The 18,493-nt window shown below is 26.3% G+C and overlaps 1 protein-coding gene across 5 annotated transcripts in view; it reads left to right on the top strand.

Moving 5' to 3' along the window:
• LOC114120912 (D(4) dopamine receptor-like) overlaps positions 1–18,493 on the top strand; it is a 123,451-nt gene that overhangs the window by 93,829 nt on the left and 11,129 nt on the right. For all 5 annotated transcript variants that reach the window (XM_027983027.2, XM_027983010.2, XM_050199880.1 and 2 more), the window contains one exon: positions 13,011–13,500. In XM_027983027.2, coding sequence (XP_027838828.1) covers positions 13,011–13,500 — 490 coding nt within the window. The remainder of the gene's footprint in view (positions 1–13,010; positions 13,501–18,493) is intronic.

Raw genomic sequence — 18,493 nt, 5'->3', positions numbered from 1 at the left:
GTATATTTATTTTTTTTCATAGGTTTTTGGACTTAATATAGATATTATATATGTATATATATACATATAAACTTCTTTGAGATTTTTTAACCATTATATTATATATTTAATAACATTTCATGATTATGCTTTCATTCCATAGAAAATGACTTTGATATACTTTATTGCTTATTTCCTTTTTATCGTCTCTGTGTTATCGTACCACGACATCAATTGCATTTTCGGATATCTCATTACCTATTTAAATATTTTTCGGTCTATAAATAATTATTTTTATGATAAATTTATGTTTAAAACCAACTTATCACTTATCGTTAGTTATATATGTAATCAGACAAATACATCTTAATATTGCTGTGATTTTTCCTATATTTTATATAGGTACTTATATTATGGTTAAATATATTTCTATATATTTTACACTAACAGTAGATGCTGTAAGTGAGTGTATAATGAATTATTATAAATAAATGAATTATAAATGAAGAAATGAAGTAATCTATAGGAACTAGGAAGTAGGGAGACAACATATTATGAACATACCATTAAAACAAGTAAATTAAAGAAATACTCATACAGTCGAACACCGAATTCATTTTCATTTTCATTTTCATTTCGAATGAAAACACTCCGAAAAATATTCTATTTCACAGTTTTATTTTGACCGGAAATAATGTAAAAAAAAAAAAAATATTTTTAAAAACGTTTATAGATTTTTAAATAAAGGGTGTTGTTCGATAAAATAATCACTCGGTATAATATATTGTACAACGACGATGAAGCCTGACAAGGGTAAGACAAGACGATTGCGTTATTATCGTTGACATTGGCCAAAAGCATCGTCGTGCAGTATAAATATAATTATCTTCACGGTCACCAATGGGAAACGATTGGCCATACACCCACAAACATACACACATACACAACCGTACAATAGCACTCATAGGACTTGCTCGGCGAATCTGTCCACTTGCTGTTACAAGTGAGTGTTACACCCATATACGCACATATTACACACTGCGTGGCTGGCCAAGTGGGCTTGAATAGGCGACGCGTGTAAGATCGTAGTCTTCCAGCTATAGTTTTACATTATACTCTGGTGAACATACAGCATCATATAAAGGTTACAGTATACAGAGAACTGACAAAGTCCACAAAGAAACAAAAAAGGTAAAACCATATCTAGAACTATGAATGAATTCAAAACCTTATTAAACCCTCTAATCTTGATATTCAACGTTTTTTTTTTTTTTTTTTAAATACATTTACAACAAACTTGAAACTTCTCACAATAGTCACCATTTTCAATATCAAAGATTTTATTTACAAATTTCATTAAAAATCTCATAATCTATAATATTTTATTTCCATACAATACCGTGTATCTCATAACCGTAATCTATTTTAATTTCTCTATTAACATTAGTATATCAGTTTTATGCTATATTATGTTAAATGTTATTAAAGTTGTAACAGTAATCATTTGTGAAACATTAAAATACTATTAATTATATATCGTCTGTTGACTGCACTGAGTGACATGTGTGTAGCGTCCTTATAATGGATTGTTTGGTACCAGAAAAAATCGGACGCACTTGACTTTTAAAAAAGTGATATTATTATGTTTCAGATATTTTCTTGTGTTGAATCATACTTTTGATATTAAAGATGAAAGTTTTGAAGTATGTACTGTAAATGGACCTTTTTGATTTGATAATATAGTATGCTCTCTCAGTCTTTATTCGACTTAAAATAACAATAGCATAGGTACTGAATCATGATTTATTTTATGTTCTGTATATATTTGAATAGTTTTATTATCCACATATATAATGTATGCACGTTTTTCATAAATGTTGAGTATTACCTAAATCATTTTTCTTTATTTTCTAGGATATTTTTTTTGAAAATATCTATTTATAAACAATCATCGATTATTGATTACTATTTAAGTTAACTTTAGAATTCAATATAAAGTGTTCTATAAGTTTTCCTTTAAATAACTATAGATAAAACTTGAAGCATCGTTGTAGAAAAAAATGTTATAAGCGTCTGAGTTTTACAGTTTTATGAAATCGCGTAACGATAACGATTTATCTTCAAACGATTTTAAATATTTGTGATTATTCAAAAAGTATGAGTATAAGTATAAATCATAGATACTTAAAACTTTCATCAGTTATTTAGATTAAAATTTTTTTACATAATTTAATTTTCAAAATATTTTGCTTATTTTAAGGATATTAATTATAGGCATTTGAAATATTCGTACCTATTTGTTTATTGTTTAGTTTTTTTTTTTTTTTGTAAATGTCGATAACATTTTTTTGGCTAAGTCAAAATACTTGAATATTGAATACAACATTTTCACGAGTTAATCTTTAAGTGATTCAAAAATTATAAGAATACATATTCACAGTTTTTTTTATAAGCTTTTGGAGTTCAAATATTGATAAAATTTGTCAAAATCATAAATATTTTCAAATTATTTTGTTATAAAAAATGTAAAAGCAATTTTGTATAAATAGCTAAGAGTTATAAATTTAATATAAGATTTTCCATAAGTTTAGTTTACAATATTAATTATAAAAAAAAAATGAACGTTGCCCAATTAAAAAAAAATTGTATGTAAAGTTTAAATTTTTATGAAATAAATTTCAAATTATTTTAGAATTTTATTATTGTTAAAAATCACTAGTCATAGAAGCTTGAAATATACACCAATTTTTGTAATTTAATTTTCTGTTCATGATTTAATTTTGGGGTATAATGTATAAATGTCATTAAAACATAAAATACTTTATTCACCACCCAGTGGAAAATATAATATCCTAGGCTAACAAATCATCTCCGTTCAGAATACCTATTGGCTATCATTGCATTTAATTTTAACACATCCATTATAGTGATCTACTCTGATGTCTACTCGATATCTACTATACAGGCATACAGCAAAACATTACTCACTTGACCAAATTTTTTTAATTTGCAATTTATAAATAGATTATATCAAATTATATATATCTACTAATTCTACTACTGAGTTCTATACGATATGACAGATGTTTGCGTGTTTCTCAAGTTGGAACTTGGAACGTACAACACACTGGTAAATTTAAAATTACATTTAAAAATATAAGGAATGCATAAACAAATGTATGATTCTCGTTTAAGCGACAAAATACGGTACAATGAAACATATTATACCTACCACTTTTCCTGTACACGACAAGAAAAAGTAAGTATTAGTTTAAATAATATATATATACCTACATGTATAGCACGATATATATACTTATATCTCGAAAAACCGAGTTGTCCGATTCAGTTGCCCAGACAGTCTCTAAATATATATTATTTACGCATACTGTGAGTGAGGTTTAAAAGCCGACAGACTATTATTATACACCACAGATCCTATTCGAGTCCCTGTGTCTGGAAACCACGTTTAAATGCTCGAATTCGCAATAACAACAAACGACGATTTATGCTCACCGAAAAAAAATGTATACACATACATACATGCGACATCCGACAGATGAATACCATTATCCTTTTATCTGATGTATGTAGTAAAGTATATCCGATGTGTCCTTTTTTTCTTACCGTATAAACCGAATTGAAGCGAATAAAAAAACAATTGTTTTTTTTAGCAGTAACGTAAAAATCGTATAAAACTAAAAGCATTATAACTATCTACGTGATAATAATAATTATATTATAATATTTTTATTAAATATTTCTATGATAATATTATTATACTTGTTATGATACATATTATGATATAAACACATAATATATACCGCGTTATTTATTTTTCTTTTAAATTGGTTTGTGTAAAAATTTTATTAAAATACGACATTATAATATTATTACGTTGTTTATGTAGACTTTAATAACAAACATTATGTTTTATTTTATTACACTATTATTTCACAAAAGGTATTTAATTTAATTTCTCAAGTCATAATTGAATACAAACTTGAAATGGTTTACTATATGATATTAACTAATGGTTTGAAATGTTTGAATAAAATTGAATTAAAATTATTTTATGTAAGACTATGTTATAGTATTTGTGTCATGCATTTAACAGGAGACCGTAAAATGAGTACATAAGTTAAAACCGCACAAACCTTGGAAGTCAGTTATTATGATTTTTGCAAAAAGTCTTTAGAACACTTTATCTTAGACAATAAAATGATTGTTAATAAAGAATTAGTTGTATGATAATTCCATTAGTTGATATAAAATAATATCAGTGTCTTACTGTTTTTGAAAAAATCAGATTTTTTTTCTATTTCAATAATGCAGTAAATTGTTCAATATGAAATAATTTTGAACTTATAAGAAATTTAATGTATATTAAATATATAAATAATTTGGTTTGTTACAAAAATTTAATACAGTACAAGGAATTAAATGTTTTATCCCAGATTCCCCTATTACCTATTATCTAGATGTATTATGACTTATGAACCCTCATAAGTTAATTATAGTTAATTATATAACAAAATTAATAATACTTATATATTATATTTACATTTAAACTATATCAACGTCATATTATTTTTTAAATTTAGCTATGTCTTCATAATATTTTTATTCAAAAATAATATCCAATTACTTCGTTTCATTATGTAACTCTAGAGAACAAGAAATATATACATCAATAACATTTTTGTTTGAAGTATTCAACATATAAACGGTAAATTCAACACAACTTAATACTTAACCCCAATAATTTCACTCGTTAAAAATAAAAAAAATTCTGAAAATAAATCTTATTTTTTTAATAACAAAAACGATAGTGTTCATCCTTTTGGACTCTTTGGTAATTGTTCGTTGAATTTATTTCCGAATAATTCCGAATAAATTCTTCAACAATAATAAATAGAAAAATAGCGCTATATGGTAGCATTATCATATAAATCGCCTCTAAATATAATGTAGTCAGATCGAGCTTTTGGTATTCCATTCTAGACCAATTTTAGTACCTCAATAGGGATGTGTTGTTTTTTAAAAGTTTTTACTATATTATATAATAAAGAGCTTGTACAATTATTATAGTTCAACATTTTTTTTCAATTCAACGTAAATTCAAAATATAATTTAAAAGAATAAAAATGCGTCGGTTTTATGTTTTCTAAAAGTCCTGAGACAGACATTTCTTTTTATAAAATTTATTTTAATTGCAGCTTGTTTTGAAATTAATGACAAAAAAATTAAATTAAAAATCATAATAATATATAACCTACAGTATTAAAAATAAAAAATAAATGTTTTGTAAATTTTAAATTTTTAAAGTAGTTGCATCTATAAAGCTAGCAATCAAGTTGAGACACTATGTATAATACAAGTGTTCTAAAGAATACTTTTAAAACGTATTTAGAACAATTTTTAAATATTTGTGGTTATTATTTTATAGATTTTTAATTAACATAAGAAACATAGGTAGTATATATACATATTATATACTAATATAATATGGTAATTTATACTTATTTATGAAATTAATAATTTTTTATTACACTTCAGAAAAATTATATTTTAGATTGGAGTAAGAAAATCTATACTTCAAAACAACATTTTTTGAAAAATAAAAAAACCAAATGTATTCAATACAAAAAAGCATTTCATTCTGAAAATATTTAAAAGTATTACTTTTACTCAAATACTTCACAAAATTGCATAAGTTAATAAATAATAATATGATAACATGAGTATACTAATTATTAACATCATCGAAATATTCTTATTTAGTGCGAGAATTAAATAGTAAATAATATTAATTTATAGGAAATTTAGGTTGGATAGAAAACACGAGTTTCGACATAGTATATAAGTATTATTAGGGGTTAATTTCGATTTATAGCCACAGTGTACAAACATGTTAGATCATCTTCCCTTTAACGCATTGATCAAACGCATGCATTCATCATTAACAATATAACAGGTCGTATATATTATTATATACCTAGGTAACATAATATTATACAATATTATAACGCATGATGGTCTACACATTATACATAGTGATGAATTGTTATTATTATTGCCGTTGTCCGTGTGTACGAATAATTGTTTATGAAGTGTTCAACAGCAGTGAATACATATTACACACCACATTATAATAATATGCTATATTATCATAGTACTACGCGCGGGGGGGGGGGGTGTAGTATCGTGGTTTTGTGGTTAAGGTCGACATTATCTGGACGATGTCGAGTTTACACAAATGCCCAGCCGGGTTAATGCTAGAGATAAAACCAGGTTCGGTTATAATACATTTCTGTCCTTGTCCCCGTGCAGTTAGGGTATATATTTGAGCAGCCGGCTACAGTCTTTGAGAAAAAAAATACAATATTATTTAGTAGTTTTATCTAAGAAGCATCGCGCATAGACGTGGTGGCAATGGGGCTTTTCTGAATTTGTTTTATTAGAATTTATTGATCGTACTCATACGCACAATAAATTATTTAAAACTGCAAGCATAGTAGGTACCTATCTATAATATGTATTATTTTTGCTCTTTTTGCTTTAAGCTCTGTGTTTATCTCAAGGCCATAATATGGATGATACTTCCTCGGGACAATGTCTTACACTCTTACGTCATTTATATTATATTACTATTTATTAGATTTTGATTTTTTTTTTTTAAATATATACATTTTATGGGATTCCAAGATACGCTTTATTAAAAAATCTTTATAGTGATCATTCAACCGAAAACTTTTCATAGACCGTTAGTCATATTTTTCTCATTCTACCTAATATATGAAAACTCCTGATTTGAAAATTGAGATGTGGCATCATGTCGCTACACATTAATTCTACAAGATAGGTCATTTTCAACATAAAATAAAACTAATTCATATTTTCCTAGAAACATTGATATTATGTGTCATATGTTTATTAATGTTGTAGTAAAATGTATTTTCTTACTGAGAATAGACTTAAAGATAATTTATTAATAATTATATAATATGAATTATTATGTTTTAATTTATTTCAAAAACATATTGTTATTTGACAAATAGGCAAGTACCTATTGAATATGCTATGCAATCAATAATGTAAAATGTTACCTACTATATATAAATAGCAAAATAGTATATGGTATTACTAAGTGGAATACTACGAATACTATCGATTTTGTATGAATATATTATGTCATGTTATTTTCGTTTTCGCGCATAATTGTACATAATAATTTCTAAGTAATTTACTTTCTATACCTGTTACTTACTTGCTGAAAGGGTAATATAACACTCATATTACTTAAGCTTAAATTCTACTATGTACTTATAAATTTATAATTCTTATCCATTTTTCAATTTTAAATATTTTATACTTTTATAGTATTTCTAGATAATCATCTATAAGTCTACAATCATTTACTCCATTCATGAATATGCTTTCAACGTATGGTGGTTAAAAATAAGAGTGTTACACAATTCTATATAAATTATTTTATATATAAATTACTATTTTCAATATCACTTTTATCAATTTTATTATTCAAGTATATTATACAATATATTATTTATATTTAAAAAATGCAATTTATACGTAAAATTATGTCATATATTCACTAGTAACGTAAAATAATATACTATCGCTGTGCTTACAATATGCGCACACACACATATTTATTATATTATATTATATATATATATATTTAATTAATTAATTAACGGCAGTCGCCAATTACAAAGTTAGGTAATATAGACAATGTAAAAGTTATTAGACATAATTATAATAGTAGTGCACATAAGCTTGCTCTGGTATATAGATAGATAATAGTAATTTATATATGTATATTAAATAATAAAATAATTAAAGAATAAAAAAGTGTTTCAAACTTGCAGTATTCAATTTATCCTTAAATAATTTCAATGAAACCCTTTAAAAGCTTCTTATAAAATTAATAATTTGGAAAAAAATATAATAATATTTTTACACTTTTATGGTATCTATTATAATAAAAGTTTTCATAATAATAATGCGAGGGTTGTAAAGTAAAAATGTTATAAAATTAATACGCACTTGAACGTTATATAGAAAAAGCTTAATAAATATATTATTGTCTATTTTAAATTGTTTTACTTAGAAACACAATGTTTAAAACTTATTGTTATATATTTACCTTAAGTGGTGCTTTTAAGTTATACATCGAAATGTTCATCAATCTTAAATGAAACGTTTAATTATTTTTATTCATTTTTTTTTTTTTAAGTACATTAGTTCAAGTAATTTCTAAATTGATTGTTGACTAACAATAATCAAATATTGTCATAGGAATTAAATTATTAAATATTATCTACATTTACTTTGAAAGTATAACAAAAACTAACACATTATTGTATAAAATACTATAAACTATAACTATTACTATCTTTTATTTTAAAAATTTTCTGGAATTATTTGTAAATTCTAGTTTTGACATTTAATCACAATAAAATAATCTAAACATAAATGCTAATAAGAACATAACCTTACAAGTAAACTAATAAGATTAGCTAATATAATTTTTAATTAATGAGGTCATGGTAAAAAAAAATAACTATGAACTCATCAATCTTAAACCTTGCTAATATAAAGGTAATAATGCTAATATTTTTGGTTTTTTTATTTGACCTTTATTATTTGTAAAAAAAAAAAAAAAATGATTAAAAAACTTCGTCCTAAAGTTATACTAAACATAACAATTACTGTATTATGATTATAATTCAGTTATAAGATAATTTAGATAGTATTATATATATTAACTTTCATGGCATTTTCAATGTTTGGTAATTAATACAAAATTCTAAAACATTAGCTACTCACAAAGATATATAATGAAGTTTGTGGTTGAAAAAAAAACTATTAGCTTTTTACGCAAATGAAATGCAGCAATTTGAATAGCAAGGTTTACGGATTAAGTTTAATCGAATTGAATTAAGAAAAATACTTAATTTCGAAATATATATTTCACGATGGGTTTTCTTTGCAATATATTATATAAACGCGGTTTAAAATGTTTAACGACGTTAAACAAATAAAACGCGCCTTATTCAAATTATTAAGAGTCGTCATTTATTCGTTAATCAACCCGAATGGAGATCTCGTGTAAATATATATATATGTGTTAAGTACACCATAGGCGTCGGTCGAGTCGAAGGAGGATTATTATTTTTATTATTTTTTATGTTTTTGACGAAAGACGAGTGCGACATTTTAATACGATTAATGTATTTATGTATATTGTACACTCAGCATTGCTTTAGTTGACACTAAGGTTTATATTCGTTCGCACTTGTATATATTATTATTATTATATATATATATATATATATAGCACATTCGTATTTATTATTGTACGTTAAAATATTTATAATACATACAGTAAAAGAACCTGGTGCGTGTAAGATCTCCCTTAAAAGTTAAAACACTCATGCAACAAATATTATATAGAACTTTAATTCAGGAACGCATTCCAAACATTTAAATACTACGTTTATCATTCTATGCAAGTATAGTAATACGTATATACCTACCTACCTAATAATAATAATAATATTTATTATATTATTAGTATTTAATTATTATAACTTTATATATGAGTATTATTTTTTTTCGTAAAAATTTAAACTTCAAAGCTCACAAACAATTTATTTGACTTCCCAGTAGATTTTTAGGTTGCAAAACTTAGAAAGAACTTTTTCTTCAATTTTCTAATTTAAAAGGATATGACATACACTTGAAAAAAACACTCATCATTGTAAAATCAATAGATTCATCGGGACACTCAAAGTCTAAAAATAGGTAGTAAAAATATTTTATTCTTAGAAATATTATATATTATAAAGACTAAATTACGTAAAAAAAAAAATATTTTTTTCGAAAAAGCATACATTTAAAGATAAAAGGACTGTTTGATAAAAAAAAAAAAAAAAATCACACTACATATACGTATTTAACAATATATGTGTTTAAAAGGTAAATGGCAATAAAACATCCAAATACAATGACGTGTGTAATCGAAGCGAATACAACTAAACTGCTGTAGGGATGTGAAAAATATAGTTACGAGTAGAAAAACGGACCTTCCCGCCCTATAAATATTTCGTCACGTTTTTAGAAAGTGTATATATATTATATACAATAATAAAAAGTTACGCGTCCTATAAACACATCATAATTCATATACGTTACTTTATATTATTCTCTATTATGTACCTACGTGTATAGCACACGGGAATTTTTTCCGCCGCATAGGTAGTATATGATATAATAACGTATAATGTATTTCAGTATTTGGAAATTTTAAATTATAAACCGCAATGTGTACAACAATGCACATGATAATATGAATATATTATTGTTATCGTGCCAGGTATTAACCTGGTATCCTACCTATATACTATAGGGAATTTTGGTAGCCGGTAGGTATATGCTAACAGCGAGAACGGATTTCGTACGGTTATTCTAAATCTAAACGAAAATATTAAATATCATATAAATAATACGTATATATAAATAATATAAAACACTATAGATTCATTTTTCGGTTTTTTGTACAGAATATATGCATTTCATTAATTTGGCCAAGTTTTTATCAATTTACGTAGACAAGTAAAGTGAAGATATGGTTATAATATAAACATAACAATATTATATACCTTCGTGTGTAAATCGGTTTACTAGGTCATTTTTAATCACTTTTTGAATCGCTTTAGAATGTTATAACAATGTAATAATAATCCTCTAGTACTTATGTATCATAGTTACCATGCAAGAGAGACAAAATTTTATATTTAACGTACCTTTCCGATTTAAAAATATGCGTCGAAGCTTCGGAACTTGTTTAACGACAGTAAAATAGCCATACCCTAAAATAGCGCTTAGGCTATCCGTTTTCATGTGTTAACCTTTTTGTACCCAATTATAATGTATTGAAACAAACTCGTATGAGATATTCCTACTTAAGTACCTAAGTATGCTGTACAGTTGCATCATTTTTTTTTCGTTGTGATATTATTTTAATATGTTTACAAATGTTAACCTAATTTAAATTAATTCAATTAATTTAATGTTAAACCTAATTTAAAGTGCCAAGAACATTATGAATATGAATAAATTATTGTACGACGAGTTATATTGCAGTATAGCAGTAATTCAACGTTTGCGATTATTCAAAGAAATTGTCATTATACATTGACATACATATTATAATACAGCCGCGTAGTGCTATGCAGTATACATTAAATATGTACCAATACCTAATATATCTTTTGTGTGTAAAATATAATGTGCAACACGTAATATATTATACATTCACACGTGCACGTACATAATATATTTAATAAATTTAAAATGTAAACGTGTGCGTAAGCATTAAATGATTAAAACGCATAAACACACTAAATTGTATATTACATATTATTTCTGCGATTTCACCTCGAAAGCGTACTAGCAGTTGCGCTCAGAGTTTTACGACACACATGACACGTGTACGCCCTACGTTGTACTTGCTTACTTTCGAGTACTAAAAAACGCCCCTAGTACGATATATATATATATATATATATTATAATTATAACTGTTTTGAATTCGGCTGCCACCGTGTATCCACGAGTACATATATATAAGTATTATGTATAATGTATATAGTATATCTTATGTATATCTTATAAGATGAGAAATCGATTAGGGAGAACAACGGAATTCATGTGATGAAACAGGCACACCGCACGATTTTTAGTTTCAGAGGAGTCATCGCAAGTTTTTCGACGACAACGTGCGCTTTTATTTTTATTTTTCGGTTAACGCTTTTTCTGGTTGTAAAAAAATAAAAATAAAACAGCTTGAAATGTTTCTTGCGGTGCGAGATTGGAAATTTTACACAGATACATATATTATTGTATGTGGCACTCATCATTGATTAGTTTCGTATATGCTTCTATTGAGATATATTTCCAAAGTCGTGTTGTATCACGTAGATGTTGTAAAATTTTGTATTCTATTGGTTTTAATGTATCTTATTCTCAGCTCTCCCGAGCCATTATTGTAAATTAAAATATAAAAATACAGAATGCGTTGGAACTTAATAAAAATATGTAGTGTAAATAAAAAATTGACATGAAAAACAAGATAAGTGTAGTTGGCGTAATTAAATTACTTCGTAAGCATAAACATGTATTATAATAAGGGGCGGTGAACTTCTAAAATTGTGTCAGATAAAAAAATATCCAATTGGTAAAAATATAATCAGTATGTAAACAAAATAAAGATAATATTATAGAAAAAAAAAAGAAAAAAGTAGGTAACCGTTTTGTGTACAATTGTATTATAGGTGTCGAGTGAACCTTACCATTAAGTAATAATATTTTACTAATATTATGTAAATATTAATACTAAAGTATCACTCCAGTATATAAAAATGTCTCATACGTTTATATACATTCAACATAACTTAAATAACTGATGATAATAATAATAATAATAATCTTACAACCATATTTTATTCATTCATTTGTATATATATAGGTCGTATAGAATTTTAAAATAACGAGTAGGAAGAAAGGGTTTACATTTTTAAAGGGAAAAAAATACAAATTGAGTACCAATAAATACAATTAAAATTCTTTAATGCTATGCATCAATATTTCCACACGTAAAGGGGCGAGATGATTTGTGTCGCAGGGTTAAAGCCCTCCCAATAAGAGGGGTTTGGCGATCGAAGAGAGCCGGGGGAAAATCCTCATTTATTTTAACCTAGGTATATACGATCAAAAATTATTAAAACGTGATAATCTATCGCAGTGACCCCACCCCTGCCCACATTTCGCTTTGATTTTACTCGGGGGGTGTTATTTTCTCGTCTAAACTGCAATATAATTACGACGCAGTCCATACGGCTTGCGCTCGTCGTCCTTCCGTTATTATAATACGATAATAAAATATAACGATAATGCACACATTGAACACGTCCTGACCGCATTACGCTTGTCTGTGTGCTTCAGGAACAGTCTGCGGACGCGCAAGCACAGCGTGTGCATAGAACCGGACCTGTCCAGGCGCAACTCGAACGCTATTTTCTCCGCGCTACTGTTCCGGGAGGAGAGTCGGGCCATGAAAACGTCGATGATGGTGCTGTCCACGTTCCTGTTCAGCTGGACGCCGCTGTTCGTGCACGTGTCCGTTACCCAGCTTCCGGACGAGGTGGTGTACACGTGCGCCCTGTCCGCGGCCACGCTCAATCCGCTCGTGTACGTGTTCCGGAACGACGCGTTCCGCAAAGAGATGCTGCGCGTGGTGTGCAGCCGGAAACGGTTGCGCGAGTCGGCCGCGGCCAAGGCGTCCGCCGCCGGCCACCAACAACACCGGCTGATGACGGCCCACCAGTCCGACAGCGTGTCGGTGCACAGTTTCCGCATGTCGTCCGTCGAGTGCCAACACTCGTTCGACTCGGTCACGCCGCCGCCCGCCGACTTCGTCGCCACGTACAACCCGGTAAGACGTCTGTTGCCACTGCCGCATTTCGTATGAGCCCACGAACCCCCGGCGATTCCGATTTAATGAAATGTGTGTTGAGATTAACCCCAAAAATGACACGCGCAGAGGGGGGAGGGATTCGTCGAGCACGCCCACCCACCACCCCCACTGCAGTCATCCTTTGATAACGCTCCGTGTCTGTTTATGCGTTTATACTGCTCTATGACCGTTTTTTTTTTGTAATACTCAGATGATTTTTTTATGGCGTTTGAAGAGCTTCGACGATTGCTCTTCTTTTTTTTTTTTACTGCAAATTGTCAATCAGACGGTTTTTTGGAGTATATAAGTTTATGTTCAAATTTATTCCAGTTATTCAATTTAAAATTATATTAACAGCGGTTTTTCATATTATAACATACAATCGTGTAGTTTTACAATGTACTCCTTTTAAATGGTAAAAAAAAATTAAAGTATTTCAGTATACATCCATAAATCCCTAAAATCAGAATTTTAATAAGTACATTGAGGAGAGCGTGTTGTACGCTCGAAATTCTTGGAAAATTACTCTGTATGTATTATTAGCATACGGTTTCGTCGAAAACATATTTACTTTAAAGTTAAAATATAATTCAAGAAGTTCTAACTACTTAGAATTAAATATTGCCGTATAGATGAGTTGAAGTAATTATTTTGTATCGATTAAATTCAAATAATTGTAGTGTATTATGTAATATGATATACTGTAATATTTTTATCATATTTATACGTACTTAGATATATCTAGTATTTGAATCGATAAAAAATAAGTAGGGGATTTAAAAGTATAAAAAATATTTGCAAACCTGAATATTCAAATGTCTTATTGATTATGACATAATTATAACAAAAAAGGGTAAATGTACGCATAAATATTTCTTAAAAGAGGTGGAACTCCATTCCCTGAGTCCTTCCAGCAATTATTACGTTTCATAATCCATCATAATACTTGATAAATTAACCATCTTTATTTGTATCACTATTAGTTTATTATTTTATTAAGTAAAAATTATATTTACAAATATATTTAGTATACTAAATACTTGTTATGGCTTAACAATGTTATGCATATTATCAATTTTAATATAATACGTAATTATATTTTTAAAAATTTAGATTGATTTTAAGACATTAACTATTAACAATACTGTTTTACAGTAAGGTGATATTAACCTCAAAAATTAGTAAGAATAACATATATTAAGTTATTATCAAATATTATTGATGATTATTACACAAATTCTTTTTAAAAATAAGACTATTAAAATGTATATAATATCTTGATTAAATTAAGTGTAGAAATTATAAATAATTATGATATACTACTTTGGGTATAAAAGGGTTAGTTCAACAGTGCACTACACTCGTCTATAATACGTACAAGAATATTTTTTCTATAAATGTTAATAAAAAAAATATTCGATGAGTTAAAATGTTTGAAAGTTTGATACAAGATCCCATAAAAATTATTTTTATCCTTGTATAAATTTATTAAATACCTACACATAAGTACATTTTTGCATTTTTTTATATATGCATTTAAAATTAGTCAAGATCATAACAATTACGAACTATAAGAAGTATTCTCTATTAAAAAATTGTATAATATTAAAATGTAATATAATATTCCTTATAAATATTTTATTTTGAGTGCAATAATTATTTTTTATAGAAATTTGAAGAAGTTAAAATTAGAACCAAACTATTATAACGTATTTTAACGATGAATATCGATGTTAATTATTTTGTAACAAATCAAAAATCATTATTTGTGGGCATTTGAAACTTTTAATAATTATATGATAATATTATTATTAATTTTACTAAACGCAATGATATTTTTAATGTATTTTAAGATATTACCTATTTTTAAAGTTTTACGGTTTATTCAGAAATATCTTATTAGATTTGAGTTACATAAGTTGAAATAATAAGTAATAAGTTACAATAGAGTAAAAAAATATTATTATGATAATTAAATACTAATAATATGATAACTAACATAATATTTTTCAAAAAATTATATCAACTTACTGTTATACTAAAGTAAGATATAGAACTTTAATATGTAAATCAAAAAATATATCATGAAATGTACTTGCTGATATAGGTTGACAGACGGTCTCCGCTCAGAATCGTTTTTCGTATACAATATAATAATATAATATAATAATAATAATAATAATAATATATCAAATTTAACACACCAATATTATAACAACGATTTACTATATATACATAATGTAAAACAGTACAATACTCACTTGTTTAATTTTTTTTCATTCCTAATAAAGTAAATTTAAAAAATTTAGTTATTATATAAACTTTTTTTTCAAATCATAAAGAATTGAAAAATGACTATGCTATCTATATGGTAAATATTATATATAAATATAATATTTAATATAGTTTTTTGTGTATGTGTCTCAATTTTATGAATTTATTTTGGTTATTGAAATTTTAAAATATTATTTAAGTATCATAATATTTTTATTTTAAATTTTTATTGCATTCTAACTTACATATCATAAAACTTTTTTTAATCAAGATTCTAAAGTTTTATTTTTGAGTAATGTTTTATATTTAAGACATAACCATAAAAATTATAGGATTTATATTATATAACTTATAATAATATATGAGTTGATTATTTTTTAATTTTTTTTTTTATTTTTATTAAAGAACCCTCGGCAGTGAGTGAGTTTATTATGTTGATTCAATTAATTTAAAAAATTTTTTTGAAATATTTAATTGTGTTTTTGTAAATTGTAAGCTGCCGAAACACGTATTTATATAAATTATAATAAATTAAAACTTTTTTTTTTTACTTAATCAATGAATCCAAATTATCACATAAAATATATTTTCAATGATCTAATAATCAAAATTAAATTTAAGTTATATTGCCATGTTCACTGGCGTAACCACGAGATGGTAAGACACAGAAGTGCACTGATGTCCTGGACTTGGAAGGGCACTAGAACTTCATAAATACAATTTATATTTACAAGAATTTTAATTTTTTTTTTAAATTAACGTCATATTGTTATAGGGACTAAAAAAAGTGCAAAATATATCATATTTCATATAAGAGTATTGTATGAGCTAAATTTTTATATTGTTAATAAAAAAAAAGCGTGGTCAAGTGGGTGAACTCTGTTATACATTAAGTACCATGTGGATCATTATTATATGTAGGAGTGTAAAAGTTAAATCCAATGATAGGTATCATTGCATACGAAAAACGATTCTGAACGAAGATAATTTGTGAGCCTAGGATATATATTTTAAATTGGTAGATAAAAAGGTGGTTTATTTTTTAATGACCTGAATACCCCAAAATTAATCTTGTACAAAAATTGCCAATTTAAACAACTGGTGTATGTTTCAAGTTTCTACGACTAGTAATTTATAACAACAATCTAAAATTCTTTGATAGTATTTCGTTATTTTACGCCTTGAAATTTAGATTCCGTAAAAATTTAGTTTAAGATAACATTTTTTTTAATTGACCAAAGCTCAACTTCGGTCATATTAATTATTGTTAGCTAAACTTATGGAAAATCTTGTATTCAAATAGTAAAAATTAAATAAACCATGATAGTACCTAATGAAGAAAACTATTTATTTTTTTTTTTTTTTTTAAATTTAAAAATTTAGTAACATAAATAAATGGGGACCAACACTTATCCGATATTACACCAGATATTTCAATTTATAATTACTCCCTTGGCTATGTTAAAAGCAAAACGTATTAATCAGAAATTTATATAATAGGTTTAACAGTAAATAAACTCCACCAACCGTCTATTGCGAATGAAATATAATATTCTTACCTACCAAATTATGGTTAGTTACATAGTATAGGCATCCATTTATTTTGTGTTTTTAAAACTTTTTTAATTATTTCTATTTACAATTGAAACGACAAATACATTTCGTACGTTATATGCACCGATTGCTTCATTTCATTTTTTTTACTTGCAACAAAAGCTTCATAGCCTGTTGATAGTATAGATTTAACGCGTAGTGCACAGTGTGCAAACATTTGTAAACAAATTTCGATTAATACCTGCGAATAATCATATTAAAACGCCACGTTTATGTTTGTATCCGATTAGTATGTAATACCCACGGGATTAACAGTATATAATATGTAATCAACGCCAAAGGAAAAATAACGAAACTAAATTTATAATGCGCTATTATATTATAATATACATATGTAATCTACGGGTATGTTCATAATATTATGGTAGGTATATATATATATTATATTATGTGATAATGCATTTATAAGTTACTTGTTTTCGGATATATTATTACAACTAAATAAAATACAATAATATTTAATAATTATATGACTGTGATTTAAATTTAATACCACCATTTTTTGCTGTACTAACTATGTTTATGTACATACATTATACATGTATACATTGTACTTATGTATTATATACATATTGAGAATAACCACGGTTGAGAAAATATTTGTTTTACTATTTTTAAGTATATCTGAAATGTATAGATATCTTACTTCCGTAGTTAATACAGCTATATTTGTATATACGACGTAACCTATATTGATTCGAATTATATACAGTTTCTTTTTTTTTTTAATCACCAACGTAATGTTATACAGTGGAACATCGATAACTCGATTTCTTTTTTTACTCAGTTATACATAAATTACACAGCTTATTGGCGAAGTATAGTATAACAACTTTAAATCTTAATATAAAATTAAAATTTTCAAAAATGTTAACTTAGCAAATAGTTTATCGGTGTTTATAGAAAAAAATTATAAATAAAGGCGTCATTTAAGTATTTTTTACGTCTGTGATTGTGAGAAGTTTCAAATAGACCATAATATAAAGATATATTTATCTAAATGTGTATATGGCTATATACATTATCCTGCTTTCAATTTTTTCTACAGAATATTGAGCACATAACATAAAGAGTAAAAACTAAT

Source organism: Aphis gossypii, chromosome 2 (assembly GCF_020184175.1).
Source record: "Aphis gossypii isolate Hap1 chromosome 2, ASM2018417v2, whole genome shotgun sequence".
In the NCBI taxonomy this organism is placed as follows: Eukaryota; Metazoa; Arthropoda; class Insecta; order Hemiptera; family Aphididae; genus Aphis; species Aphis gossypii.
The sequence above is the reverse complement of the archived record's forward strand: the minus strand, read 5'-3'. Positions and strand labels throughout refer to the sequence as shown.